Genomic DNA, 26,944 nt, shown 5'->3' on the forward strand with positions numbered 1-26,944 from the left:
GTTTGAAGCCACAACTCATGTAGAAGAGCACGCGCGCCGCGCGTGAGGCTCCCTCCCCAACTTGAGAGAGCAAAGGATAAGGAGCTCGCCGCTCACTCCCGAGGGGAGGGAAACCGCCCCAATCAAACCCCGCGCGTCGCGAGCCGCAGCAAATGGCGTGCGTCGCCGCGCTCCTCGCCTCCCCGGCGCTCCTCCCCTTCCCGTCCACTGCCTCATCCACGGCCACGTCCTCCTGCTCGTGCCGCCTCCGCTCCCGCCCCGCCGTCGTCGCCCACGCGCCGCGCCAGCAGCCGCGAGGGCGGCGCGCGCTCCGGCGCTTCGATGAGGTGCGTTGCGTGTCGGCTCCAGTTTCGCTTGCCTGCCGCGTGCGGGCATGGGTGGGCTTCTGTGGAAGGTGCGGCGCTGGCTGAAATTCGGCTGTTGTCGGGTTGGGGTGCCCCGTGCTCGCAGGTGGAAGGGGTGTCGAAGAAGCGGCGCGGCATCGGAGGAGGAGCCAGCGGCGCTGCGGGGTCGCAGGCATCGTCGCCGCGCAGGGACAGGGGGCTCGCCGTCGACTTCAAGGAGTCGCAGGTCCGTGGCTCGTCGAATTGTTTTTGTTTTGTTTTATAGGTTGCACAGGGCATGCTAGAGTATTGAGTAATGCGTACAGTGGTATAGTTCGAAATAGAATGAGGATGCAGATAAGCTTTTCTATACAATGGTATAAAATTTATCCCAACCTCTGGCCTCTGCATCTGGAGATGAATGCAGCAGTGGATGCTAATTAATTGCATCAATGCACATTTATTTGATGTTGAGTTCTGCTCCACTTTGTTGCTGCTTCCATATCGACACGCTTACTGCTGTTTTGGCTCGGTGCTCTGGTTACCCTTTGGTACGCTACACTGTTTTCTACATAGGTTGTATGATGGGGTCTTGGGTTCCAGTCTGTTCAAAATATTATTTGAATTTCTCCATTCTGGATTTGAGTCAATCTGTACTTTGCTTTTGGAAGTTCGCTACCTCGGCTCTTAATTCAGTCTGAATCGCCCATGATGGTGCCTCCATACTATTGTATATTTATTTCTTGTGTGTATGACCTGTGATCACTAATCAGCACACTCCCTTACCCATGTAGATTTATTTTCTCTTTCTTTCTTCTTTTGAGGGACAGTATTCCATGGCTATAGCTGTTTCAGTGTTGCCCCAAATCCTACAAGTCCTCTCTTGTGCTAACTGTGCTACTGTATCAGGTTGCTGAGTTGGAAGATCTTGAAGAGGACAAATTCCTTAATGCTGTTGTCAAGGTAAGCTTCAAGAACATGTACCTAGTTATTCATGATGCTTCTCTTGCTTACTATTCCGTATTATAGTAAGCAATATTTTATCAAGATAAATTTATGTGTGTGCTAACTAGTGCTTGTCATATTCGTATTACAGCCGCCTTTTCAGTATATTATGTCAAGCGTAGTGCTCTATATGCTAAAAAATCTTGTTCTATTGAGTAAGACTTTGCTTTGTTTGTTAGGTCTATTGCACTCATATCGCACCCGATTATGGTCTGCCTTGGCAAAAGCAAAGGCAACATTCAAGCAGTGGGAGGTAAGTATGGATCTAATATGTGTATATCATGTTGAATTGTTGCTTGTACTGCTTCTAGATAAATTTTTATCTATCTGTATGTTTCTAGGTTGATTGGGAATGCGTGCAGGTGTGGGATACAAACTATCATGCTGCAATTAGTGATTTCATGATTTTGTAGAGATTAAGTTGCATTGTCTCCTTTCTTATACTAATTAGACTACTTCCAAACTCTTGCTGAATAGTGTATGTTTATCTTTACATATATCCGTACCTTACCTGTTTTGAAGTTTATGCATACCTTTTGGATGAGGTCACCCATTAAAAAAATTATGAATCACACATCTTGAACTTAGAAACTCTTTGTGTATCTTACAAGACATCTCCTTTTACAGCGCTTTTATGATTGGTGATGGCAAACTCTTGACGAATGCACATTGCGTTGAGCATGACACCCAGGTTATTATTTAGCTAGACATTTCTATCTTTTCACATTTTTGTTTTACATTGGTTTCTCAATACTTTTTAATTCTGCTGAACATTTGGGGTTTAGAGTTTTGAATCAATAGCAGTTACAGATGCATTAATTGAAATTTCTGCTGATATTGACGTACCATTGTTTTTTTCCAATGGATAAGAGTTTATGTATGTCATTCATATTGTTAAGGTATGGCTGTTTCTCAACACAGGTCAAAGTAAAGAGAAGAGGAGATGACAAGAAGTATATTGCCAAGGCAAAACCTCTGTAACAATGCTGCTTCCAAGATATTTTGTAAAAATGTCTATATACTGAAAATTGTCACTCTCCTTGAAGTATGATTGGTGATTATTGTTTTTCTGACATATCTGAGTTATCTTAATAAAGATTCATTCTTTTAAATTCCACCCTCTTTGATCCCTGAGTGAACCTTCTGTTCATTTTCTTACAACTAATATCCATCACAAGCCAACTTAGCTTTCCAATTTTTCCCTATTGACTCCATTCCACTGTACTGCTGTGATTGGGCTTATAAGATCATAATTATGATTTTTTTCCTAAATCCCAACATTACTCTTTTGGAATCAACACTGAAAAGTATGTAAAATCTCCCCCAAATGTTACGGTTGCACTTGCAGAACTTCTGAAAGAGAAAAATCATTATAACCATATTGTAGGTACCAACATGTTGAATAATCTTTTGAGCAAAGTATTTTCAATTTGAAATAACACTTGTTATTGTTAATTTATTCTTTACTACTTTATTTAATTTTATAACCTTGACTTGGTAAGATGTCAGCTGATAAAGTGATTTATAGGTTTTAGCTAGGGGTATCGAATGCGACCTTGCATTGCTGTCTGTTGAGAATGAAGAGTTTTGGAAAGGAACAGAGGCACTTTCTTTTGGGCGTTTGCCTTGCCTTCAGGTAACTATTATCTTCATGACGTGTTACTTACTCTATTATCCTATTCTAATATGGATATGGGATTTTCTCTCATTACTCACTACAGTTGGGGCAACTTTCTTACAACTTCCAATTGTAATAGTGGCACATGTAACATGTAGTGCTTCTTAAGATCACATCAACAACAACAACAACAACATAGTCTTTTTTCCCAAGCAAGTTGGGGTAGGCTAGAGATGAAACCCGAAAGAAATAAGTTCAAGGTTCAGGCACATTGATAGCTAGTCTCCAAGCGCTCCTATCCAAAGCTATCTCTTTAGAGATATTCCAATTCTTAAGGTCTCTCTTAACCGATTCATCCCACATCAGTTTAGGTCTACCTCTACCCCTCTTTACATTATCGACCCGCTCAAGAACCCCATTACGCACCGGCGCCTCAGGAGGCCTTCGTTGGACATGTCCAAACCATCTCAGCCGATGCTGGGTAAGTTTCTCCTCAATTGGTGCCACTCCGACCTTATCTCGAATAACTTCGTTCCGGACTCTATCCCTCCTTGTGTGCCCGCAAAACCACCGCAACATCCGCATCTCTGCTACACTCAGTTGCTGGACATGTCGCCTTTTTGTAGGCCAACATTCAGCACCGTATAACATCGCCGGACGAATTGCTGTCCTATAGAATTTGCCTTTTAGCTTTTGTGGCACCCTCTTGTCATAAAGGATGCCAGAAGCTTGTCGCCATTTCAACCAGCCAGCTGAAATTCTATGCCTAACATCTTCATCAATGTCGCCATCCTTTTGTAGCACCGATCCTGAATACCGAAAAGTATCCTTCTGGACCACCACTTGTCCATCTAGACTAACGTCTCCCCCCTCATGCCTAATCGCGCTGAAATCGCACATCATGTACTCGGTCTTGGTCCTACTAAGTCTGAACCCTTTCGACTCTAACGTGCGTCTCCACAGCTCTAACTTCCTATTAACTCCTGCCCTACTCTCGTCAACTAGCACCACATCATCAGCAAAGAGCATACACCAATGGATCTCACCTTGTATATCCCTTGTGACCTCATCCATCATTAAAGCAAATAAATAAGGGCTCAATGCTGACCCCTGGTGTAGGCCTATGTTAATAGTAAAGTCAGTGGTGTTACCATCACATGTCCGGACAAACGTCGTCGCATCCTTGTACATGTCCTTAATGAGGGTAATGTACTTAGTTGGGACTTTGTGCTTCTCCAAGGCCCACCACGTGACATTTCTCGGTACTTTGTCATATGCCTTCTCAAGGTCAATGAAGACCATGTGCAAGTCTTTCTTCTGCTCCCTATATCTCTCCATCAATTGTCGTATTAAGAAAATCGCCTCCATGGTTGACCTTCCAGGCATGAACCCAAATTGGTTTTGGGTCACACTTGTCACTCTTCTTAGGCGATGCTCGATAATCCTCTCCCAAAGCTTCATCGTATGGCTCATCAGCTTAATCCCACGGTAGTTAGTACAATTTTGAACATCGCCATTGTTTTTGAAGATAGGTACTAATATACTTCTCCTCCATTCTTCCGGCATCTTGTTTGACCGAAAAATGAGATTAAAAAGTTTAGTTAACCATACTATTGCTCTATCTCCTAGGCATCTCCACACCTCAATGGGGATACCATCAGGACCCATCGCTTTACCTCCCTTCATCCTCTTCAAAGCCTCCCCGATCTCTACCTCCTGAATTCTCCTCACAAAACGTCTGTTGGTATCGTCAAAAGAGTCATCTAACTCAAGGGTAGGGCCCTCACTCTCCCCATTAAACAACTTGTCGAAGTACTCTCTCCATCTATCCATGATGTCCTCATCCTTCACTAGCAGTCGATCTGTCCCATCCTTAATGCATTTGATTTGGTTGATGTCCCTTGTCTTCCGCTCGCGGATCCTAGCCATCATATAAATGTCCTTCTCCCCTTCTTTCGTGCCTAGCCGCTGATACAGGTCATCATACGCCTTACCCTTTGCTACACTCACAGCTCGCTTTGCAACCCTCTTCGCTAATTTATAGCCCTCGATGTTGGCTGCACTCTTGTCAAGGTAGAGGCGCTTGAAACACTCCTTCTTCTCCTTAATAGCCCTTTGCACCTCGTCATTCCACCACCAGGTGTCTTTCTCCTCCTGTTTGCCTCCCCTACTCACGCCAAACACCTCTGAGGCCACCTTCCGAACACATGTTGCCATCTTTAGTCACATGTCATCTGCGTCTTCTCCTTCTTCGCAAGGCCCCTCACCTAACATCCTTTCCTTAAACGCTTGTGCCGCTTCCCCTCTAAGCTTCCACCACTTTGTTCTCGCAATTTTGGCACATTTGTCCCGGTGGACACGTACCCGAAGACGAAAGTCCGCCACCACAAGCTTGTGTTGAGGGACAACACACTCCCCAGGTATCACCTTACAATCTAAGCAATCACGTCTATCCTCCCTCCTAGCAAGGATAAAGTCGATCTGGCTCGAGTGTTGTCCACTACGAAACGTCACAAGATGGGATTCCCTCTTCTTAAACACGGTATTCGCTATCAACAAGTCGTAGGCTAACGCGAAGTTCAACACATCCTCCCCCTCTTGACTCCTGCTACCGTACCCAAAACCCCCGTGCACTCGCTCGAACCCTACATTAGTCGCACCCACATGGCCGTTGAGATCTCCTCCTATGAAGAGTTTCTCGCTGGTAGGCACGGTACTAACCATGCTATCTAGATCTTTCCAGAACTGCATCTTGGTGCTCTCACTAAGGCCTACCTGAGGGGCATAGGCACTGATCACATTCAAAACCGAATCTCCAATTACCAACCGGATTAGGATAATCCGGTCGCCTTGCCTTCTAACCTCTACGACTCTATCCTTAAGGCTCCTATCAATCAAGATGCCTACACCATTCCTACCCGGAGTTGCTCCCGTGTACCAAAGCTTGAAGCCAGTATCCTCAATCTCCCTCGCCTTCTGACCCTTCCATTTAGTCTCCTGAACGCATAGAATATTTACACGCCTCCTAATTGCTACATCAACTAGCTCTCGCAACTTACCCGTTAGGGACCTTACGTTCCAGCTACCTATACGAATCCTAATTGGCTCGGCTAGCTTCCTTACCCTTCGCACCCGTCGAGGGAAGTGCGAAGACCCTTGCTCATTTTTCACTACACCCGGGCGTAGATGTAGCGCGCCATTCAGGTGACGACCCGACCCTTGCTCACTTATCATCGTACCCAGGTCATGATACGACGCGCCCTTGGGGGGACTTCTTAAGATCACATCAATGCCCTAAAAGTTTCTGTCAGAGCTGAAGTCAGTCTTCACTCCTGCTAACAAGATAGAATTTATCATACTGACACTTGATGTTGATGCTATATAACATTGTTCGTATGGTTCAAACTTAACACAGGATTCAGTAACTGTTGTGGGATATCCTCTTGGTGGAGACACAATATCTGTAACAAAAGGCGTTGTATCGCGCATTGAGGTGCTATATCCTGGGCCCTTTTCTCTGTATCTGGCTTTTTAAATGCACTATTTTGATATTTTCCCACCCAACAAGGAGAAAAGCAATAATATTTCATGCATGCAATAACTGTCCCAATTTCCAAAAAGTTATAAATGCTCATAAGCAGCCGTGCTCTTCTAATGCTAGCTAGGTGCAGCCATATCCATCTTAGTCTTCAGTACTCAAATAGTTACTAGTTTGTTGAAAAAAATAAAACAAAAAGTGACTAGCTCTCAAAATAGCTTCAATTTTCTGAATTGAGCTTGTATACAGAAATATACACCAAATAGAGCATTGCTCTAGAAACATTCAGACAGTGAAGCATGGTTTTGAAAATGTTTTCTGATAATTTTATCTTGATATGTATTCAATTGAATGGTTATACTTACACTATATCCTTTCGAATAGCCCAGGTCACTCCATATGCACATGGGACATCAGACCTTCTTGGCATTCAAATTGATGCAGCAATAAATCCAGGTTTGTCTTTTATATCTACTTTTGACAAAAAAAAAAGAGTCTCCTACTATTCTGTTATTCTTATATGATGAATTCAGAGCATTGACCTATCTTGCTTTAGACTATGAGTATTCATGGAATTGATGGGTTAATTTTCTTGTCCTAATCTTTTGTTCAGGAAACAGTGGTGGACCAGCCTTTAATGAACAAGGGGAGTGCATTGGTGTGGCATTTCAGGTACTTTTACTCGGTCACATTACTGATAGCTAGATATGTGATGTGTGGATATAATTGATGCATAACCTAGTGCACCAGGACAGACTGCGAAAAGTTCTAGGCAGATTTTAGTTTTATATCAAATCACTATTCAACTTTCTGAAACTAACTTAGTTTTAGATTCTGATATGCTCTGGTAATGATCATTCTAATCTTATGAACCTGGACTCTTTTTAACCTTGCTTATGGATCAGAATCACACGCATTCATTTTTTATTGCCTTCACTGATGTTGCTCTTACACTTTTGATCAGCACTTGTATAAATATTGCTTCTACCAATAGCAAATAGTTGCCACTTTGATCACTTTATTGGTTCACAAATGCTTTCTAATCCATGTTTTAGCAAATTTCTTGATTTGGCCTTTGCAAATATCTTTTCAGCCCTCACCTCCACTCCACCATCACTAAGTGAGTGCATGATAAAATATTTAGTAAAGTTTGCCCACATGCTCAGATTGGCACTTTGATCATGCTGGATAAAAATAATGATTGCCATGGTCAGCATGTTTGATCAAAGATTCAAAGATGTCAAGTATTTGTGAACAAGAGTAGAACTAAGCATGGTAATGCACAATTTTTGGGACAACTAATAGGTAGAGTAAATGAAAGAGGATGCATGTGACCTTTTCTTTCTATTCGTTTTCTCATTATGTGTTTTGTTTAGGTGTACAGGTCAGACGAAGCTGAAAATATTGGATATGTTATTCCAACTACAGTAGTATCCCATTTCTTAAATGACTATCAGAAAAATGGGAAGTACACAGGTAAAGTATTCTTTCTTTAAAAAATATAAGCAAGCTGAAACCATGTCTACTTTACCAAATTAGTTGTAGCTATTGACATATTACAAGTTATTCATATATTTGCTTGCATAAGTTTGTTTTTACATTCTGTTAGAATTATATTTCCTTTGTTAGGCTAATCGCCTTCCTTAGCTGTGGATTCTTTCCCTGCGGTAGTAGCCTTGTTGGGCTCCTGCATGTGCGCATGCTCTACCCCAGATCGGTATCCCTCCCCGATTCTGTTGCTATAAGTCAGGGAGGTTAGGTAGCCTTGATCTGGGCCTATATATTGTACACCCCTGATTACTCAGGTGATTCATTCAATATATGAAACATTTCCACGCTATCATGGTATGAAGAGACTGTCACGATCCGTGACCTCTCACTTCCGCAATTCCTGGCCGCTGACGCCGCCGCCGGTGCTTCCATGGCACCGTCGCCCCCCTCCGATGGGAGCCCTGACGCCGATGCCTCCAAGCGCGCGGCCGACCAGGCCGCCCAGGAGGAGAAGGAGTGGCAGGCCCTTGTTGCCGCCGCCAGCACCGCGGCTCAGGCTGCCGCCGACGCCCAGGCTCGTGTCCGCGCCGCCTAGGACGCCCTAGAGAAGGAGCGCCGCGCCGTCGACGAATTGGAGCGCAAGGCCAAGGCTGCCAACGCCTTGGTCAGCCCCTCCTCGACGGACGACGGCGCCGTCAACGGCGACGCTGCGTACGAGGCCACCATCGTCGCCAACCTCCATGCGCAAGCCGCCGGAGTCCAGAACATCAGGACCTTGGTCCCCATCGTCCTCGATCCGACCTCCACGCACTATGACCGCTGGCGCGACCTCGTCCTGCTCGTCCTTGAGCGTTACGCTGAAGCGTCCCCTCATAAGAGAAGACTTAAAAGTGATACAATATCAGTCCCAGGAGGCTGATAACACTTTTATTATATCAGATGGTACATCACCGTACAACTCTACGCGGAAGTGGGCAGCGAAGCGCCACTATCGCGACAATAACAACTAACACCCACACAACGATATTAATTACGAAGAGGGGGTCATCAGAGTCTTGCGACATACGGAACTTCCTGCGGGTGACCCTATCCACAGGCAAGGTTGGGTGCAGGACGGAACCTCTACTCAACGTCTTCAGAAACGAAGTCTGGATCTTCCTCTATAAAAATTAAGAATGAGGTGAGTACAAACGTACTCAAGTCCAACCACACCCACGGAGGGGGTATAAACAGAATATGATGCACATGATAAACCAAGGTGAAGGCTAGGGTTTCATTTGCGGAAAGCTAATTTTATGCAGGGGTTTATTTGAAAGAAAGGGGTTTTCAAAAGCCATTATCTTGCACTGAGTAACACGTAGGGTTGATCCACACAGATTCCCAGTTTTAAGTTGCTACCGGACTCCTCATCTGCCGTAGCACACGGCACAGCTGCCGGACACTTTTCCAAAACAACTCACGCCAACCCATCCATTCCCAGAAGAAACACTAGTTGTGTGACCAAACTGTAACTCGCCCAGTACCGTGGGCACGGCTATTCGAATAGATTCTTAACTCTGCAGAGGTGTGCAACTTTACCCACAAGCGGGGTACCACAACACGATCATCTTAGTGTCGGTGCAGATCCCAACAAAGCCATTACCCACCTTAGCTAGACCTGACTAGCCACCACGGGATTCACCAAGAGGTCATCGACCTATCACCGAGGTTTAACCGGGGGGCCGGGGTATCAGTCACACAGAGCTTATCCCTTCTCCTTGGTCACCCGTTACTCTCAGCTCTCCTGATGGCTATCAGACTAACTAGTGGGGTTTATGTTAAGCCGTTGTCCATACAACGGTCGAGTGGTTTGCACGATAGTGGAGTTAGGCAAGATGACACACCAACTCGGTCCTTAATTGTGACAAGATGGATATCTCCTTTTTTTGCTCAACCACACAGGTTCGAGCACAACATTCGGCAAATCACACAGAAGTGCCATCCATCCCATCTAAACTCATCTTTCGAAAATTCCACATTTTTTCCATTCCCACACACTCACACATTTTTCTTTTATAAAACAAGTTGTATCGTGTTTAAGGTCCTAAGCGTTCTATCAGCGATTAACGTCCAAACAAATCACATTCATACATTAATCTAGGTGGTCAAGGAATGGTTATAACAAATCAAGGGGTGGCTATCCAACCATGTTTTCAGCAGGCAAAACATATGCAGTTATATAAAACAGGCCAATAGGTTGCGTTTATAAAACTGGGACAAAACATGCATAAAAGGATGAGATTGAACTTGCCGTCTTCAAAGCCTTCCGGGAAGTCCTGATCGAGGTACTGTCCTTCGGGTTCGGGGTTGCGGAACTGGTCCTCGTTCGCTTGCTCGTAGTACTGCTCGTCGACGGGTTCTCCCTTGTTCACACCGTGATCTACGACGCACACAAACAAGCACACAATTAAGAAAAAGAAATAAAGGTTTTATCGCTGAGCTCGAATCGGAAACAATTAGGATATGAGAATAGGAGTAATATTTTTGGGCGGTTTTCTAATGGCATGGCCAAAATTATAATAGAAATGGCGTGGTAAAGTTTCAGGTTGATCGGAGATTGTTTGGCGCATGAAATGATAGGTTACAGGGAGGTTTAGGGGTTAAACCGGGATCAGGGGCCTATTTGTAAATATTTTTGAGAGGGCAAGGGCTTGATTGGAATTTTTTTGGAAAATATTTGGGCTACTCTGGAAAAGGCAGGGGCATATTTATAAGTATGTTTATATGGTGGAAGGGTTTGTTTTGGAATATAAGAATAGGAATGGTCTCTTTTGTAAAAGAGCTAGAGAGGTGGGAGGACTCTTTAGAAAATAGAAGGAGGGGCAGGGGGTTATGGGCAAAATTGCCCCTTTCTTCTCCCCCGCCTCTCTTCCCGCAGAACAGGGGAGGAGGCTGGCGCGCCGGCGACGACCCTGGGCCGGCGGCCTGGGAGCTCGTCGGCGCTCGGGGAGTGGGGGGAAAGGGATAGGGCGGCACGGGGAGTTGATTCCCGGCCGCAGCTCGAGCGGGTGTGGCCCGTGGGAGCTTGGCCACGGCGGCGGGCGGCGGCGACCGTGGAGGCAGCGCTGCAAGGCTCCACGGCGGCCCGGAGCTGGGGGAAAAGGGGAAGGGGACCTCGGGGATTCTATTGTGCCCCTTACCTTGGGCAGAGGTGGCGCAAGGAGGCGGTTCCGCGGTGGCCAGCCGGGCTCGGCGGCTATGGCGGGCGGTGGCGGCGTTGGGAGCTCGGGGAGGAGGCGGGCGGCGGCTGAGGTGGCTGTGGTGCTCGCAGGCGAGATGGAGGGCCCTTTTATAGGCGTGGCAAGGTGGTGGAGCGGTGGCCGCGTTGGTGGCGGCCGGCGAGCTCGGCGGAGCGCCTTTAATGGCGTGGGGGCGGGCTGCTGTGCTCGTCGGTGTTTCGGAGCGGTGGCGCGGGCGGCGAGGCGGCCACAGTGCGACGGGACAGGTCAGGCAGCGAGGAGGCGGTGCTGTGCAGGGGCGAGCGGCGCGGCGAGTTCTCCGGGCACGCGGAGCGCGTGGGGGCGGCCGGCGGCGAAGGCGGGGCACGCACGTGGCTCTGCTCGCTGGTGGATGCGGGAGCTCGGGCCTTGAGGCAGGGGGCGGCCGGGGTGAGGGCGGTGGCTGGCGAGCGGCGCGGCAGAGGAGAGGAAGGAGAGAGAGGGAGGGAAAAGAAAAGAAAAGGGAAAAAGAAAAAAAATGGAGAAAAAGAAAAGAGAGAGAGAGAGAGAGACGACGGAAATCGCGGCGGCGACCGCGGCCGGACGCGCACGCGCGCCGGTCGGGCGTGACGCGCGGGACGAGGGCGAACAGGGAGACGGGACAGCGATGAATTCGGATGTCGGGACCGGTTTTTTTTCGGGAGATCGGGCGGGAAAAGTCTGAGCTCAACGATGAAAAAGTTTTGAGAATTATTTTTATCGCGTGATTTATTTTGGTAAATTTTTCGGGATGTCACATACGTCTTCTCCTCCCACGTCCTCACCGACGCGGCCCACCCCGACGTCCCTGCCTGGCGCCGCATGGATGCCGTCGTCCTCTCTTGGATCTTCGGCGCCGTCACCACCGACTTGATGGAGACCGTGCGCACCCGTGACGGGATGGCGCGCGCGGCATGGCTTGGCATCGAGGCCCAATTTCTCGGTCGAGAGTTCCGGGCCCTTGAACTCGACGCCAAGTTCCGCGCCTTCCGGCAGGGCGACCTCTCCATCGGCGACTACTGCTCCAAGATGAAGTCCATGGCGGCCCTCCTTGACGACCTTGGGGGAAGTGGTGCACGATCGCACCCTCGTCCTCAACGTCCTTCGCGGCCTGAGCGAGCGGTACGCGCACATGCGTGTCCACTTCCGCCGCACCCATCCGTTCCCCTGCTTCGACCACGTCCGGAACGATCTCCTCCTGGAGGAGCTCTCCACTACCCCGCCGGCCTCTGATCCTCCCACCGCCCTCGTCGCCTCAGCCACCAAAGGCGCCACCGGTTCCTCCTTTGGAGGGGCCGCATCTTTGGCTGGCGGCTCGTCCCGCCCGCCCAGCGCTCCTCCTGGCGGGGCCGGGGGATCCGCTGCTGGATCAAGCAGCAGCGGCAGTGGCAAGCGCCGCCGCCGCAAGGGTTAGCAGGCCGGATCCCAGCAGGCCCCTGGCCGTCCATCTATAATCCTTGGACGGACCAGATCACCATGTGGCTTGGCTCTTCCACGGGGCCACAGCAGCAGCAGCGCCCAGGTGGGGCGCCGGCCTTCCAGCAGGCCCTGCTTGCCGCTCAACAACAACAGCTCCTCCAGCAGCAGCAGCTGGCCCAGCAGCAGCAACTGGCCCAGCAGCAGTAGCAGGTTTCCTGGACTCCATGGTCTGGCGCCTGGGACCAGCAGTCGCTGGTCAACTCCTTTAGCACGATTACCCTCAACCCTCCTGCCTCAACGGATTGGGTCTTTGACACTGGTGCATCCACCCACATGACCCCAGACTCCGGTAACGTATCCTTCTTCTATCATTGTTGGGAATGGGTCTACTCTTCCTGTCACAGCATGTGGTTATTCCATTCTTCCTGGCCCTCTTTACCTTAATAATATTTTGGTCGCTCCTTCTATTATTAAGAATCTACTTTTCGTGCGCCAGTTCACCACTGATAACCACTGCTCCATTGAGTTTGACCCTTTTGGCCTTTCCTTGAAGGATCTCAAATCCAAGAACGTGATCGCCAAGTTCAATAGTCCGGGGCCTCTCTACACGCTGCAGCTTCCCGCGCCCACGTCCTCCCCTTGTGCCCTCGCCGCCGCTCCAGCTGATATCTGGCATCGGCGCCTTGGCTACCCAGGATCTGAAGCGCTCTCCAAGCTCGTCAGCAGGTCCGCCATCTCGTGTAATAAAGGCATGGATGCCTCCCTTTGTCATGCTTGCCAGTTGGGTCGCCACATTCGTTTACCATTTTCTACTTCATCGTCTAGGGCTCTCAAGGTTTTCGATTTAATTCATTGTGACTTGTGGACCTCTCCCGTTGTGAGTATGTCTGGCTATAAGTGTTATCTCGTCATTCTTGATGAGTGCTCTCACTACTTGTGGACGTTCCCACTCCGCCTTAAGTCCGACACCTTTTCCACCTTGACACACTTTTTCTCTTATGCGAGGACTCAGTTTGGCTGCGCTATCAAGAACGTGCAGTGTGATAACGGGCGCGAATTTGACAACACCTCCGCCCGCTCCTTTTTCTTAGACCACGGTACCTTTCTCCGGATGTCATGTCCATACACATCATCCCAGAATGGCAAAGCAGAACGCATGATTCGCTCTGTGAACAACGTCGTGCGCTCCATGTTGTTCCAGGCTTCGCTTCCTGCTTCTTACTGGGTCGAGGGTCTACACACTGCCACTTACTTGCTGAACCGCCTCCTTACTAAAACCCTCGCCCAAGGGACCCCTTATGCTGCCCTCTTTGGTCATCCACCTTCATATGAGCATCTTCGAGTTTTTGGGTGCGCCTACTACCCCAATGTCTCTGCCATTGCTCCCCACAAGCTTGCCCCACGCTCTACCCTTTGCATTTTCCTTGGGTACTCCTCTGACCACAAAGGGTAGATCGGTCTTCCAATAGGGTCCTCATCTCCCGCCATGTCATCTTTGATGAGACCTCTTTTCCACTCTCCAGCACCTCTCTTCCGCCTACTAAGCTTGATTTTTTACTAACTGAACACGAGGTCTCAGTATTCCCTATCGGACCCCCTGTTCCCTCTACCACCCCTGCAGGTTCGTCGTCCGCCCCAGTACTCGCGCCGCGCCTGGTGCCAGTGTCACTTGTGCCCGCGCCAGTACTGGAGCCCATCCCTCCAGCAGCCGTGGTACCGCCTCTTCACCTGGGGCCCGTGCTACCGCTGCCTTCGGCCATGACGACCGCGCCCTGCGCCCGTGTCGCCTGCGCTGGCGCCGCGCCAGGCGCCCCTGTCGCCCGCACCGGCGCCGCCTCCGGCCACGATGACCGCACTGGCACCGCGCCCTGCGCTCGTGTGGCCCGCGCCCGCGCCGCCTCCGGCCACGACGACTGCGCCGGCACCGCGCCAGGCGGCCGTGACGCCCGCGCCTCCCTTGAAGGTCTACGCCCGTCGACCCTGCCCGGCCCCGACCTCGCCCGCACCTGCGCCGATGCCTCCTTTTCCCAAGGGTGCTGTGCCAGTTCCACCAGTCACCAACCAACGCAGCATGGCAACCCGAGGGAAGCATGGTTTTCGTCAGCCTACCGCCTACCACGTCTCCACCACCTTCTCGCCGATCCCGAAGACGTGTCGCGCTGCTCTTGCCGACCCACACTGGCGTCGCGCCATGGAGGAGGAGTTTGGTGCCCTCATGTCCAACAACACCTGGACACTCGTCCCCCGTCCTCCTGGTGCAAATCTTGTGACAGGCAAGTGGATCTTTTGTCATAAATTCAATGCTGATGGTACTTTGGATCGCTACAAGGCCAGATGGGTTCTTCGAGGCTTCACCCAGCGTCCCGGTGTCGACTACGATGAGACGTTCAGTCCGGTGGTCAAGCCCGCCACAGTTCGCACCGTTCTGTCCGTGGCTCTTTCCTAGGATTGGCCTATTCACCAGCTTGATGTCAAGAACGCATTCCTCCATGGCACACTTGCTGAGACAGTCTACTGCAGTCAATCGACAGGGTTTGTCGATCCTGCCCTCTCTTCACATGTATGCAAGCTCAACAAGTCGCTCTATGGCTTGAAGCAGGCTCCCCGTGCTTGGTACAGCCGCTTCGCCTCTCACTTGATTGCGCTTGGCTTTGTGGAGGCCAAGTTTGACACTTCACTGTTCATCTACCGCCGTGGGGCTGATACAGTTTACTTGCTCCTCTATGTTGATGACATTGTCTTGACTGCATCCAGTGCACCTCTCCTTCGTCGCATCATCAATGCCCTACAACAGGAATTTTCTATGAAGCATTTGGGTCCCTTGCATCACTTTCTGGGTATTGCTGTTGAGCGCCGTGCCCCAGGTCTATTTCTCTCTCAGCGGCAGTATGCCTTGGATGTTTTGGATCGCGCTGGTATGTCTGATTGCAAGCCATGCAGCACACCAGTTGATACACACGCCAAGCTGTCCGCTTCCGATGGTGATCTTCTTATCGATGCGACTCATTACCGCAGTTTGGTTGGTGCCCTGCAGTACCTCACCTTCACTCGTCCGGACATCTCCTATGCTGTTCAGCAGGTCTGCCTTCACATGCACGCCCCTCGTGGGCCTCATCTTTCGGCTGTCAAACGGATCTTGCGCTACTTGAAGGGTACAGTCCACCATGGTCTCCTCCTTCGTCCATCCTCTCCGTCTGAGCTGGTAGTTTACACGGATGCTGATTGGGCAGGGTGTCCTGATACTCGCAAGTCTACATCCGGTTTTGCTGTCTTCCTTGGTGGTAACTTGGTCTCCTGGTCTTCTAAGCGACAGACGACTGTCTCTCGTTCCAGTGCTGAGGCTGAGTATAGGGCTGTTGCAAACGGAGTTGCTGAGAGTGCGTGGCTTCGACAACTTCTTCTTGAGCTCCATTGCCCACTCACCAAGTCTACCCTGGTGTACTGTGACAACATCAGTGTTGTTTACTTGTCTTCCAACCCGGTCCAACATCAGCGCACAAAGCATGTCGAGATTGATCTCCACTTTGTCTGGGAACGGGTTGATGTTGGTGACGTCCGCGTTCTTCATGTCCCGACGACGTCACAATTTGCTGATATCTTCACCAAGGGATTGCCCACCTCGGTGTTCACTGAATTTCGGTCCAGTCTGAACATCTGCAGCTTTGACGTTCCGACTGCGCGCGCGCGCGCGCGGGGGGGGGGGGGGGGGGGGGTTAGAGTTATATTTCCTTTGTTAGGCTAATCGCCTTCCTTAGCTGTGGATTCTTTCCCTGCGGTAGTAGCCTTGTTGGGCTCCTGCATGTGCGCATGCTCTGCCCCAGATCGGTATCCCTCCCTGATTCTGTTGCTATACTATAAGTCAGGGAGGTTAGGTAGCCTTGATCTGGGCCTATATATTGTACACCCCTGATTACTCAGGTGATTCATTCAATATATGAGACATTTCCACGCTATCACATTCAACCAAACATAACAAAGAGATGCTATCTTTGCACCAGTTCCCAAGTGTTTGAATATTAAGTATGCATTACTCAGTAAATTTGTGTTGTAGTACTCTGTTTTTGTGATTCGCGTAACTGCAGTCTGTTGAAGCTATGCGCAATGTTTTTCTAACTATATGTAGGATTTCCTTGCTTGGGTGTTTTACTTCAGAAATTGGAAAATCCGGCGTTGCGTGAAAGCTTAAAAGTACCTTCAAGTGAGGTATGCTATCTGTATCTGATGAATTTCACCTTGTAAATATTGAAGTATCAAGTATACTCTCTGTCTCTGATGCACACAGCTCGAGATGGTTCAGCCTGTCTTTCCCTTCTGAGATCTATATAATTTGCATCTTACATACTGCATAGGTGCTCCTGTGCTTCCATTGATTAGCAAGATTCTGTTGAGAATGGATTCATTTATCACACACTATGAGATATCTTGAATGACAAAAATCAAAATTCAAAAGGATAGCATGGTAAAGAGATAAATTTTCTTTGAATTCCCTCATATTCAGAAAGTTGACTGAATGACTTTAGATAACCCCTTTTTCTTGTTACTTGGATAACTCTAAGAATATTTACAAAAGATTTTGTTAAAAAATATATTTAAGGAAAGTTTACTTTTGAATCCTTTCATACTGGTGGCAGATCCCTTGATGGACTTAAGTGCGGCTGCCCCAGCCCCAATCAATGAGGACCAAATAACCCTTGTGATGGATATAAGTGTTATTCATAACAGCTATTTGGTAGTGATAGTTTATGGCATAGAGGATCTTGCATATCCTTACAATATTCAAAAAATTATTAGCTAAGGTTGTTCTACAATTGTTTGAAAAAAAGTGTCTTCTGAATACCACTATTTTCCTTGGCCTTGAGCAGAGCTCTAAGCTTAACCTAGTGCTTTCCTAAGACATGCCATTTTGCTTTTCTCTTGAAGGGTGTTCTTGTTCGTCGGGTTGAGCCTACTGCTCCAGCAAGCAGTGTTTTGCGAAAGGTAATTAGCACTAATTAGATCCAATTTTCACAGATATGAATTCCTTTGGTTTTCCTTTAAAATGAATCTTTTTCCTTGTTTTCCTTTAAAATGTCTTTATAGATTAATGATGTCCAGGCTGTAGTTCCTTCACCTGTTTTAGCTGATCAGATTGTTGCGTATCCAGGGAGACGTAATAGTTAGCTTTGATGGTATCGCGGTAGGATGTGAAGCAACAGTACCTTTTCGGTCTACGGAGAGGATTGCTTTCCGCTATCTCACAAGCCAAAAGTAAGTTCTGTATCTTATTCCTGATAACTTGTATTATTTTCCCAATTTGTCTATGTTGTTTCTGCAGGAAAAAACATTGTTTTTTTGTATGTGATGCCATTTCTATACATTACAAACCTCCTTTGGATGTGAATTCCAAGTTACAAACTTGACCAATCTAAGGCATCCTCATTTTAATTCCATGGCAACATATATGTTCTATATACCTTATAAGCTTTAAAATCTATGGAACTTTTTTTCCTACACTAGAACATGTGTTGCAGTAAAATTTGATGTTCTCATTATTCAGGTATGCAGGTGATATTGCTCAGCTAGGAATCATTCGGGATGGCAATTCCATGAAAGTTCAAACTATTTTGCAGCCAAGAAAACATTTAGTAAGATACTAAAAGCCCTCATCTTACGAAAAACTAGAAATGCAAATTTCACAGATATGCATTGTTTACAACAATCTTTGTTCTTAAATAAGGTGCCGTTTCATGTCGAAGGGGGACAGCCTTCTTACCTGATAGTTGCCGGCCTTGTATTCACACCTTTAACAGAACCATTTATAGAGTAAGTAATCAGTGGACTTGCCCTTTAAGCCCTGGTTGGTATCATAAACCCTATAGTTACTAAATCACAAATAACTGCTCATGTGCAGGGAGGAGTGCGAGGATACACTTGGGGTAATTTCACCATTAGCATGATAATTTTGCTTTCAGCTTATTTTGTCCTAAATAGTTTGTATTTCTTATTTTCATTATCATCTTTTCTTCTTATACAGTTGAAATTATTGGCAAAAGCGCGTTACTCTCTAGCAACCTTTGAGAGGGAGCAAATTGTTATTGTATCACAGGTACATTATTTCGTTAGTTCAATTGACTAGTTCTTGTTCACTATGCTATTATGCCACTGATTCATCAATGCCGTTTAGGTTCTGGCACACGAGGTCAACATCGGGTATGAGCACATGGGCAATCAACAAGTAAATCTTTTGAACTTTTAGCTGTCTTTCTTATGCTTGTGAATTGCATCTTAACAGGTTACATTAACCAATAATGTTACCAGGTCATAAAATTAAATGGAACTGCGGTAAAGAACATCCACCACCTTGCCCATCTAGTGGACAGTAAGTACTGACCTCATGCTGAATAACCTACCAACACCTACAGTCAGGTTCCTTTCTTTCCCATCTATAATGGTTCAATGCAAATGTGCAGCTTGTGAAGACAAGTTCCTGACATTTGAATTCGAAGACGACTTCCTCGTTGTTTTGCATCGGGAAGAAGCGATCGCTGCATCGTCAGAGATTCTCAAGGAACATGCCATCCCCTCCGTACGGTCATCTGATCTATCAGAACCATACGTAGAAGCAAAGAATGAGGTCCAAAAAACAAGTGAAGATTTCGGCGAAAGTCCCGTGACAAACTTTGAAATGGGAATCGATTGTCTCTTGTGGGCATGACCTTACTGCTACTGGGAACGAAGTTTCCGTTGAAGCTGCAGACCAGAGAAGTGCGTGCATCTTCCGGTGGACACCGGCTGCGGGATCAGTACCATACTTCTCCCATTGTGCGGTCCTACACGTACCGTAGCGGCAAAGCTGAGTCATGTTGTATGTTTAGAATAGACAAAATTCAGAGTCATATTGTACACTAGGAGCCATAGAGTGATTTATTCATCTTCATTTTTCGGGGGTTTATAGGAGCTGAGAAAGGGCCGCACAATTTGGCCGTGAGCAATCATGTATATTTCGGACACGTCGTCCAGAAATTTTGTTGGTTTACTCTTGTATGGTATTTGACTATTTGTGCTACCCCAAAGGCCCCAACTGATGAACTGATGGCAGAACAAAGCATCCCTGCATGATGGCAGGATGCTATTCTTCCCTTTGTTTTCTACTATTGTTGTTATTACTGCTTCCTGGTCATTGTAGCCTAACGTCGTTGATCCTGGCTTCCGGTTCTAACGACGCAATGTCTCGTCTTGCTGATATAGAGGACGAACTTTTTCACTAGCAAGTTCCGGCGCCAGCTGAAATGTTGCAGCCTTGCAGCTGCTGGCGTGCAGAAGTGGGCCCCAGATGCTGTTGGGCCGGACCGGGCCGCAAACGGAGCAAATGTTCGATCGCCGTGCCATCCACCCGAGCTACCCCGCCGCCGCCTCCTAACTCCGCCGGGAACAAGGTGTCGCCGGTGAAAATGGGCAAAGTGAAGGAGAAGGGAACGCCGGACATCCTCGCGGGGTCCGGAGACGTCTCCGACGGCAGGTGCATCTGCAAACAAAGGAAAAGCGAAGAACGTGGGCAGCAATCAACATGTACACAATCTGGAATCTTTGGAAGGAACGAAATCCAAGAACTTTTGAAGCTAAGGAGGTTGATACGGTGACGGTCTTTCAGTTGCTAAAGGAGGAGATGAATCTGCAAGCCCAAGCGTGTGGAACCCAGGTGGTTTCTAGTTTCTAATGTTATTTCATGCGAGGATAAGAGTTTACTTTAGTTATTTATGTAACTAGTGGATGTGCACGTGCCTGTGACACGTGTTTAAAGAATAATTATATTTAATAATATTATATGTTTAAAAACTAATTATATTAAAAATAGTTACATGTTCAAAATTGATATAACAAAGTAAATTCTGGTAAAACAACATAATTCGTGAGGTCATAATCGCCAAGCGTGTGACCTGCAAGAATGACATATATGTTTAGAAGATCATGAAAGCACATGACTATATGAGTGCATAAATGAATATTATATGAGTGCATATATGACTATAAAGTTGCTGCATAAAATTTGATTTGACTCTATTGCTACAATACCAGATGTTTCTCGAGCCATGTTTGCTGCAATATCAGGTATTTCTGGAGCCGTGTTTGCTGCTAATATCTTACCCTTTCTTTTATGGTAATTTTCTTTCGCCTTTGGAGCCCTTACTGCTTTCTGCTCCTTTGTCAAACTTGCATATTTATCCCTATCCCGTTGCCACTTAAGTGCTCTCTGATCAACTTTCTCAATGTCAGGATGGCCTTTTTAAAATAGATTCAATATTACAAAGTGGGATTATGGAACCTAAAAGTAGTAAATAAAAAATAATGTCAATTAATCAAATCATGATTATACCATGATTGCCAGCAGCAATATTTCCTTCAACTAATGATGTTTCTGTTGACCCCGCTCTTGGCCTCTTATGCGGTTATGCCTGAGATCACTCTTCTGGTTGATTACATTTGTCACATCTCCATGTGAAACTTGATGAGTCATTAGGATCAAAGGTTTCTAGCTCTGAAAAAAAGATGAATATTGATTATCATAAGCCATGGGATCTCACTGAAATAGTGAACTACAAATAATTGTTCAAAAGATATCTTTGCAGGATAAAAGCTAATTACATAGCAGATGTCCTATGGAGTGATTAGCCTTATTTCTTAGATAATGAGTTATACACAAACATGTCTACAATAAATATCAACTCATTTTTTGTTAGATAAAATTTGGAATAAGCTCACTTATTTAGCAATAAGATATAGATGATGTCGTGCAACCTGTATTTTAGAGAATTCATTTTACAATAGCATTGCATAAGCTCATAAAAGAATTATAGAGTCATCGATCAATTATGGGAGTCACATAAATAAACATGTAAGAAAAAGATAATAATGTACTATTAAAAGCAATTGTGCGCACACCTTGGCACTCCTAATGCTAACGCCAGAAGAATATCTGTAACTACTACTGCCGTAATAACATGTGACAAGGAACAGAATTGCGAGCAAGCCAATGCCCTATTGCCATTACCACTGAGCCAATGATAATGGCGCCTTTCTCCAGGTAAAGGGTGATGTGGGTGGAAGCTGCCGGTGAGCCAGCGGCCCTTGGGCACGTACAGCTGTGCGCCGCCCTCGTCGGCGAAGGAGCGGACATAGAAGATGGCGTTCTGGAAGGGCACCGTGTGGAGGGTCTTGTTGTCCCCGACGGTGCCGATCTCGGTGATGATGACGCTGTGCAGTCACTACCCCTAGGATCAATTGAGATTGGCAGATTTCATGTGTAATTTTGAAAACATGAGATCACCGTGCATGGAAATATTTGTATCAGGAAAGGAAATAAGAGGCTAATTGGAGGCTAATTAGGGAAGATGCATGATACCACAAATGATAAAGGACATGCATGATTAAAGGCTGCGTACGCTGACTACTTTGACTTTCCATATGAGATCCATAGGTGGGTACGGTGGGTACATAGAAGAGCTATGGTGAGAAAAGTTGAAGATTTTGAGTGGAAACATTTTAAAAATAACTATTTTCATCTATCCACAATCTTGGGACCTGCGGTGTGGGGCTATCTGTGAGGGGTAAAGGTGGTACATTTTAGAAATAGCTATTTTCATCTATCCACAATTTTAAGACCTGCGGTGTGGGGCCATCTGTGAGGGGTAAAGGGTGGTCCACTTTGGGTGAGAATTGTTTTCAATTATTTTAACTTTTATAGTATAGATACAGACTTGCATTCTACTCCTTTTAACATGATTTGGCAGTGCTCTTGCCCCTTATTAAAAAAAAGGTTTGCGAAAAAGTTTGAATTTTGGTATTGTAGCATATTTTGTTGTTATTTGACAATTAATATCTAATTATAGACTAATTAGACTTAAAAGATTCATCTCATATGAAACAATTATACTAATTAGTTTTTTTAACATTATTTAATACTTCATATATGTGTCCGAAGATCTGATGTGATAGATATTATAAAACTTTTTTGAAAACTAAACATGCACTTATATCCATTGTCGCTTGTCGGAGGACGAGGAGCTTGAGAAGCGGGAGCAGTACGAACATGGTCATAATTACCGGCCTGAGGCGGCCGCGACGTCTAGTGCAGTGGTGACAGACCGGGTGACGGGACATTCAAGGTTACATTATTCATATTCTGTTCCGCGGGCTGTGGTTAATGATTGGTGCTGATTTACTGTGAAAAAAAATACTGTTGGTTGATGCTGATTTGATGTGAGAGAAAACACTATTACATGTTGCCAGCAGAACAGAGCGTCAAGGGTTGGAAGGGTTGTTGGTGAGAAAAAAGGAGAGCAGCAACCTCTCTCGCTCTATTCTGCTGGCAATCAGTGTTTTTCTCTTACATTAAATCAGCACCAGCCACCAGGCACAGTCAATCGAACAGAATGTAATGAACTACTTAGCAGGGATAGTTGCATCAACGTTTGCAATAACTTCAACTAATTTGAGTGCAGGACATCCACCCTTACCGAACGTTGCATCACAGCACAGTAATTTCATAGCTACTGTTCGTGCCGAGCTTAGTATCGTTGGCACTTCTTCTAAGATGCTTAGAGCAAGTATTACAGCCGGCGTTGAGCCGGCGGAGAGTTTATGTGGCAGAGAGAGAAACTATGAGAGAGAGTGAAACGGGCGGTCCATAAATCTCTCGCCGGCAGCCGGTGGAGAGGCTCGCACTCTCACTGCTGCTCATTAACTACTAGTAGGTCCGCCACCCCAACAGGGTGATCTGGCACCCTTGCCGCCGGTAGCAGGCGAATACCATAAGAGCAAGTATTATGAAGCCATGTAGGCGGGCGGTATCCATGTCCACGTCACAAAAATCCTTGTTGGCAGAGAGAGAAGGAGAGAGAAGGGAACGGGCGGTCCGCGACTCGCCGGGCGGAAGGGGCAAAACCGAGGCCTCTCAGCCCGCAGCCGACGGGGAGAAGGCGTTTTCTTCCCCACCGCGAGATCCTGTGCGCCGCTCGCCTCGCTCGTGCTCCCTTCCGCTCCCTCCCGCCAAATCCCCCTTCTGCTCCTGCCAAATCCCGCTTCCGCGCAGCCAAATCGATCTCCCGTGCTCCAAATCGATCTCTCACGCGCTGATTTGAGGGATTAAGCCCCGAATCCTATCCCGAGCAGCCACCTCCAAACCCTAGTAGCGACGCCGCAGCCTCTCCCTCCCATCGAGATGTCTAGATCGTCCAAGAGACCCTGTGCACCAGCGCCAATGGAGATCCCTCCGCCTGGGGCTCAGCCCATTTCTCCCCAAGGGCCTCAGCTCGTTCCACCGGCGGGCATCCCTTCCCTACTTGGAGCAGGCGCTTGGTGTCCTCCATGTCCACGGCCGGAGCAGTCCATGGCGTCTTTCTCTGTTCCATACTGGCTCCCCGGGCGACAGCACCCAGGCATGGCGGCTCAAGGTCCTTGGTGGCCGCCTGCGAATCGTGGTGCACCTGCAATTCCTACCCCAAGTACTGAGAATGCTCAGGAACCCGATCTGCAAGCATGGTATATCCTTCCCCCACCTCTGTTTGCTTGGTTGGTTAATCATATTGTAGTGATAATCTTTCTCATAATAGATTGATATGTCGTATTGATCTGTACATGGCCACCTATGGGGAAAAATATTTAGATGCTGGCTATACTAAAATATGAGATGACACTGATAGAGTGATAGCTCACATGAAAAAACATTTAGATGCTTGCTATGTAAAAGTAATTTTTCTAGCTATATTGTTGTGCTCTGGATCACCCACAATAGATAGTAGATTATTTAATCCTGCTTGCTGTAGTCATTTATTCTTTCAATTTTGTGATATCCAATAGACGAGTAAAAAGATCTTCAGAAAGTAGATTATCTCGTGACAAAATCAGTCATTGTGCTGATCAGGAAGATAAAAATGCAAAATACATTGTAAGTGAGTCATAAATACATCTGTAGTCTTACTTTGCTATTTGCATTGCAGCTACATGGTTACCTGTGTGATTGTCTTGTAAAAAGATGTTCTGTGTAGGTGTAGGTTAGATATATATGATTCTGATTATTCATGTTAATTATTCTTGGCAGAAATTCTAATATTGTGTGTGTGTGTGTGTGGCTTGAGCAGGGGATCAGATTCTCCTCCCCCAGTCATGTCTTCTTGTTCGGATGACTCCGATGATCTAGACCCTTGCAAAGTGATTGAAGAGTGTGCTGGTGAGCAGAGTGTCCTAGATTCTTTTGCTAGGAGGCTCGCAACGAAGATCAAAGCTACCTTCACATCACAGCCAACTCAGCGACAGTTTGGTCCAAGGAAGAGCATCCGAAGGGACCATGGAGGTGCTCATCAGCGACTTGTGGAGGACTACTTTGCTGAAGAACCACTATACCCCAACAGTATGTTTCGTACTCGATTCCGTATGAACAAATGCCTCTTCCTGCGCATTGTGAACTCCCTTGGTCAGTGGTCTCCTTACTTCACTTATAGGGTAGATTGTGCTAGTCGAATAGGACTGTCACCACTGCAGAAGTGTACAGCAGCCATGCGCATGCTAGCATACGGCACTCCTGCAGATGCCCTTGATGAGTACTTGAAGATTGGGAAGTCCACTGCATTAGTGTGCTTGGACAAGTTTGCACAAGGAGTGATTGATGTGTTCGGTGGGGAGTACTTGCGACGCCCCACACGTGAGGATGTTGAGAGTATCCTTCAAGGAAATGAGTCTTGTGGTTTTCCCGGCATGCTTGGAAGCATAGATTGCATGCATTGGTGCTGGGAAAAGTGTCCTTTAGCATGGAGGGGGCAATTCACCCGTGGTGATTATGGAGTACCAACAATGATCCTAGAAGCTGTTGCTTCGCAAGACCTTCATATTTGGCATGCTTTTTTTGGAATTGCTGGGTCAAACAATGACCTTAATGTGCTCAACAACTCCCCACTGTTTTTTGATGCATTGAAAGGAGAAGCCCCTCAAGTTCAGTTTTCAGTCAATGGAAATGAATATAGTACAGGTTACTACCTTGCTGATGGCATATACCCAGAGTGGGCAGCCTTCATGAAGACAATACCTCTTCCCCAAACAGAGAAGCATAAGCTGTTTGCCAAGTATCAAGAAGGAGCTAGGAAAGATGTAGAGCGTGCTTTTGGGGTGTTGCAGTCCCGGTTTACCATTGTTCGCCGGCCTGCACGACTATGGAAGCGCAAGAGTGTTGGGAGGATCATGCTAGCTTGTGTGATTCTCCATAATATGATAGTAGAGGATGAGAAAGAGGTGGCTAAAATTCACATTGACTTGAATGAGCAACCAGGGGCATCATTTGCCCTACCTCCTGAAGTGAACGTTGGTGGTAATTTATGTTTTGCTGATGTGATGCGTAGAAAAGCTACTATTCGTGCTCGGCCACAGTATACCCAACTTAAAAATGATATGATTGAGCACATTTGGCATAGGTTTGGAAATAGGAATCAAAATTAATCATCGGTAAGATACTTGTATATGCATATGCTTGAATTCATTTTCCTTTTAACTTTAATCATCAACATGATATCTTATATGGACTTCATTTCAGGACAACTTGCTGTATGGTGATTGCTGTGGGTCCTGCTATAGGTAAGCATTCAGTTTCTGTTATTTACTTTAGTTGAACCTCTATTTAAACCTGTATACATAGAAAACAATAACACAATTATTCATACTGCTTGTTTGCTCTTTTATACAGTGACTACAAGTCTGTTGATGCAATGCAAATGGGTTGGCTGCTCTTTTGTAGTGAAGATGACAAGTCTGTTGATGTCATGGTGTTGATATCTAGCATCATGCTTGCTATCTACTAGTTAATGTGAACTATATTCTCTAAAGTTGATGTGTTTGGTATTTTCTGGATGAGCATGTTTGGTTTCCATATTATGGTGTTGCATGAATGGGTACAAAGATCTTGATCACATCAGATTGTACGTACATGCAAGCATTAATTACTTGCTCTTTAATGCAGTAACTCTATTAGCCATCTTAAAGCCAACTCTATAATATGAACAGGCTTTATTGAAGGCTCAAGATGACATGGCACATGCATTCCGCCAGCTGCTGGCTAAACCATAAAACTTGCTCTAATCGATCATGTTTATGTTTAGTTGCCACTCCATAAATCCCGTAAAATAAAAAAATGTCACATCAAATATTTCGACACATGCATAGAGTACTAAATGAAGTCTATTTATAAAATTTTTTATATGGATGGACTGTAAATCGCGAGACGAATCTAATGAGCCTACTTAATCTATAATTTGCAACATTGATGCTACAGTAACTATCCGCTAATTATGGA

At 46.5% G+C, this 26,944-nt stretch overlaps 2 protein-coding genes across 5 annotated transcripts; both read left to right on the forward strand.

Annotated features, from left to right (window-relative positions):
• The first annotated feature begins 42 nt into the window (after nucleotides 1-42).
• On the forward strand, nucleotides 43-19,760 carry LOC120697423 (protease Do-like 2, chloroplastic). Of its 2 annotated transcripts, XM_039980664.1 has the most exons (22): nucleotides 91-326; nucleotides 451-570; nucleotides 1,233-1,286; nucleotides 1,508-1,581; nucleotides 1,670-1,690; nucleotides 1,956-2,019; nucleotides 2,250-2,294; nucleotides 2,857-2,964; nucleotides 6,362-6,439; nucleotides 6,874-6,940; nucleotides 7,098-7,156; nucleotides 7,861-7,960; nucleotides 16,754-16,833; nucleotides 17,551-17,607; nucleotides 17,774-17,877; nucleotides 18,167-18,254; nucleotides 18,347-18,432; nucleotides 18,521-18,545; nucleotides 18,644-18,715; nucleotides 18,794-18,844; nucleotides 18,928-18,988; nucleotides 19,080-19,760. In XM_039980664.1, the coding sequence occupies exons 1-22, from the start codon at nucleotides 153-155 to the stop codon at nucleotides 19,322-19,324; spliced, it is 1,833 nt and encodes a 610-aa protein (XP_039836598.1). In that variant the 5' UTR covers nucleotides 91-152; the 3' UTR covers nucleotides 19,325-19,760. The 2 variants fall into 2 exon arrangements, with proteins under 2 accessions (XP_039836599.1, XP_039836598.1); XM_039980665.1 differs by lacking the exon at nucleotides 1,670-1,690 and having other exon boundaries at nucleotides 43-326.
• A 3,823-nt stretch (nucleotides 19,761-23,583) lies between these two features.
• LOC120697424 (SH3 domain-containing protein C23A1.17-like) lies at nucleotides 23,584-26,606 on the forward strand. Of its 3 annotated transcripts, none has more exons than XM_039980667.1 (4): nucleotides 23,584-24,150; nucleotides 24,787-26,100; nucleotides 26,189-26,229; nucleotides 26,339-26,606. In XM_039980667.1, exons 1-2 carry the CDS (start codon nucleotides 24,145-24,147, stop codon nucleotides 26,092-26,094), a joined length of 1,314 nt encoding a protein of 437 aa, XP_039836601.1. In that variant the 5' UTR covers nucleotides 23,584-24,144; the 3' UTR covers nucleotides 26,095-26,100; nucleotides 26,189-26,229; nucleotides 26,339-26,606. The 3 variants fall into 3 exon arrangements, with proteins under 3 accessions (XP_039836601.1, XP_039836600.1, XP_039836602.1); XM_039980666.1 differs by having other exon boundaries at nucleotides 23,584-24,147; nucleotides 24,747-26,100; XM_039980668.1 differs by having other exon boundaries at nucleotides 23,584-24,147; nucleotides 24,747-25,015.
• Nucleotides 26,607-26,944: the final 338 nt, after the last annotated feature.

Source organism: Panicum virgatum, chromosome 3K, assembly GCF_016808335.1.
Source record: "Panicum virgatum strain AP13 chromosome 3K, P.virgatum_v5, whole genome shotgun sequence".
Lineage (NCBI taxonomy): Eukaryota > Viridiplantae > Streptophyta > Magnoliopsida > Poales > Poaceae > Panicum > Panicum virgatum.

What these genes read in the sequence shown, in the direction of transcription:
- LOC120697423 (XM_039980664.1), top strand. Translation starts at nt 153, where the DNA reads ATGGCGTGCGTCGCCGCGCTCCTCGCCTCCCCGGCGCTCCTCCCCTTC. An exon ending in AGTGCGAGGATACACTTGGG is followed by an intron (nt 18,546 to 18,643) that starts GTAATTTCACCA and finishes CTTCTTATACAG; the next exon opens with TTGAAATTATTGGCAAAAGC. An exon ending in CCTTGCCCATCTAGTGGACA is followed by an intron (nt 18,989 to 19,079) that starts GTAAGTACTGAC and finishes GCAAATGTGCAG; the next exon opens with CTTGTGAAGACAAGTTCCTG.
- LOC120697424 (XM_039980666.1), top strand. Translation starts at nt 23,828, where the DNA reads ATGTCTAGATCGTCCAAGAGACCCTGTGCACCAGCGCCAATGGAGATC. An exon ending in GAACCCGATCTGCAAGCATG is followed by an intron (nt 24,148 to 24,746) that starts GTATATCCTTCC and finishes TGGCTTGAGCAG; the next exon opens with GGGATCAGATTCTCCTCCCC.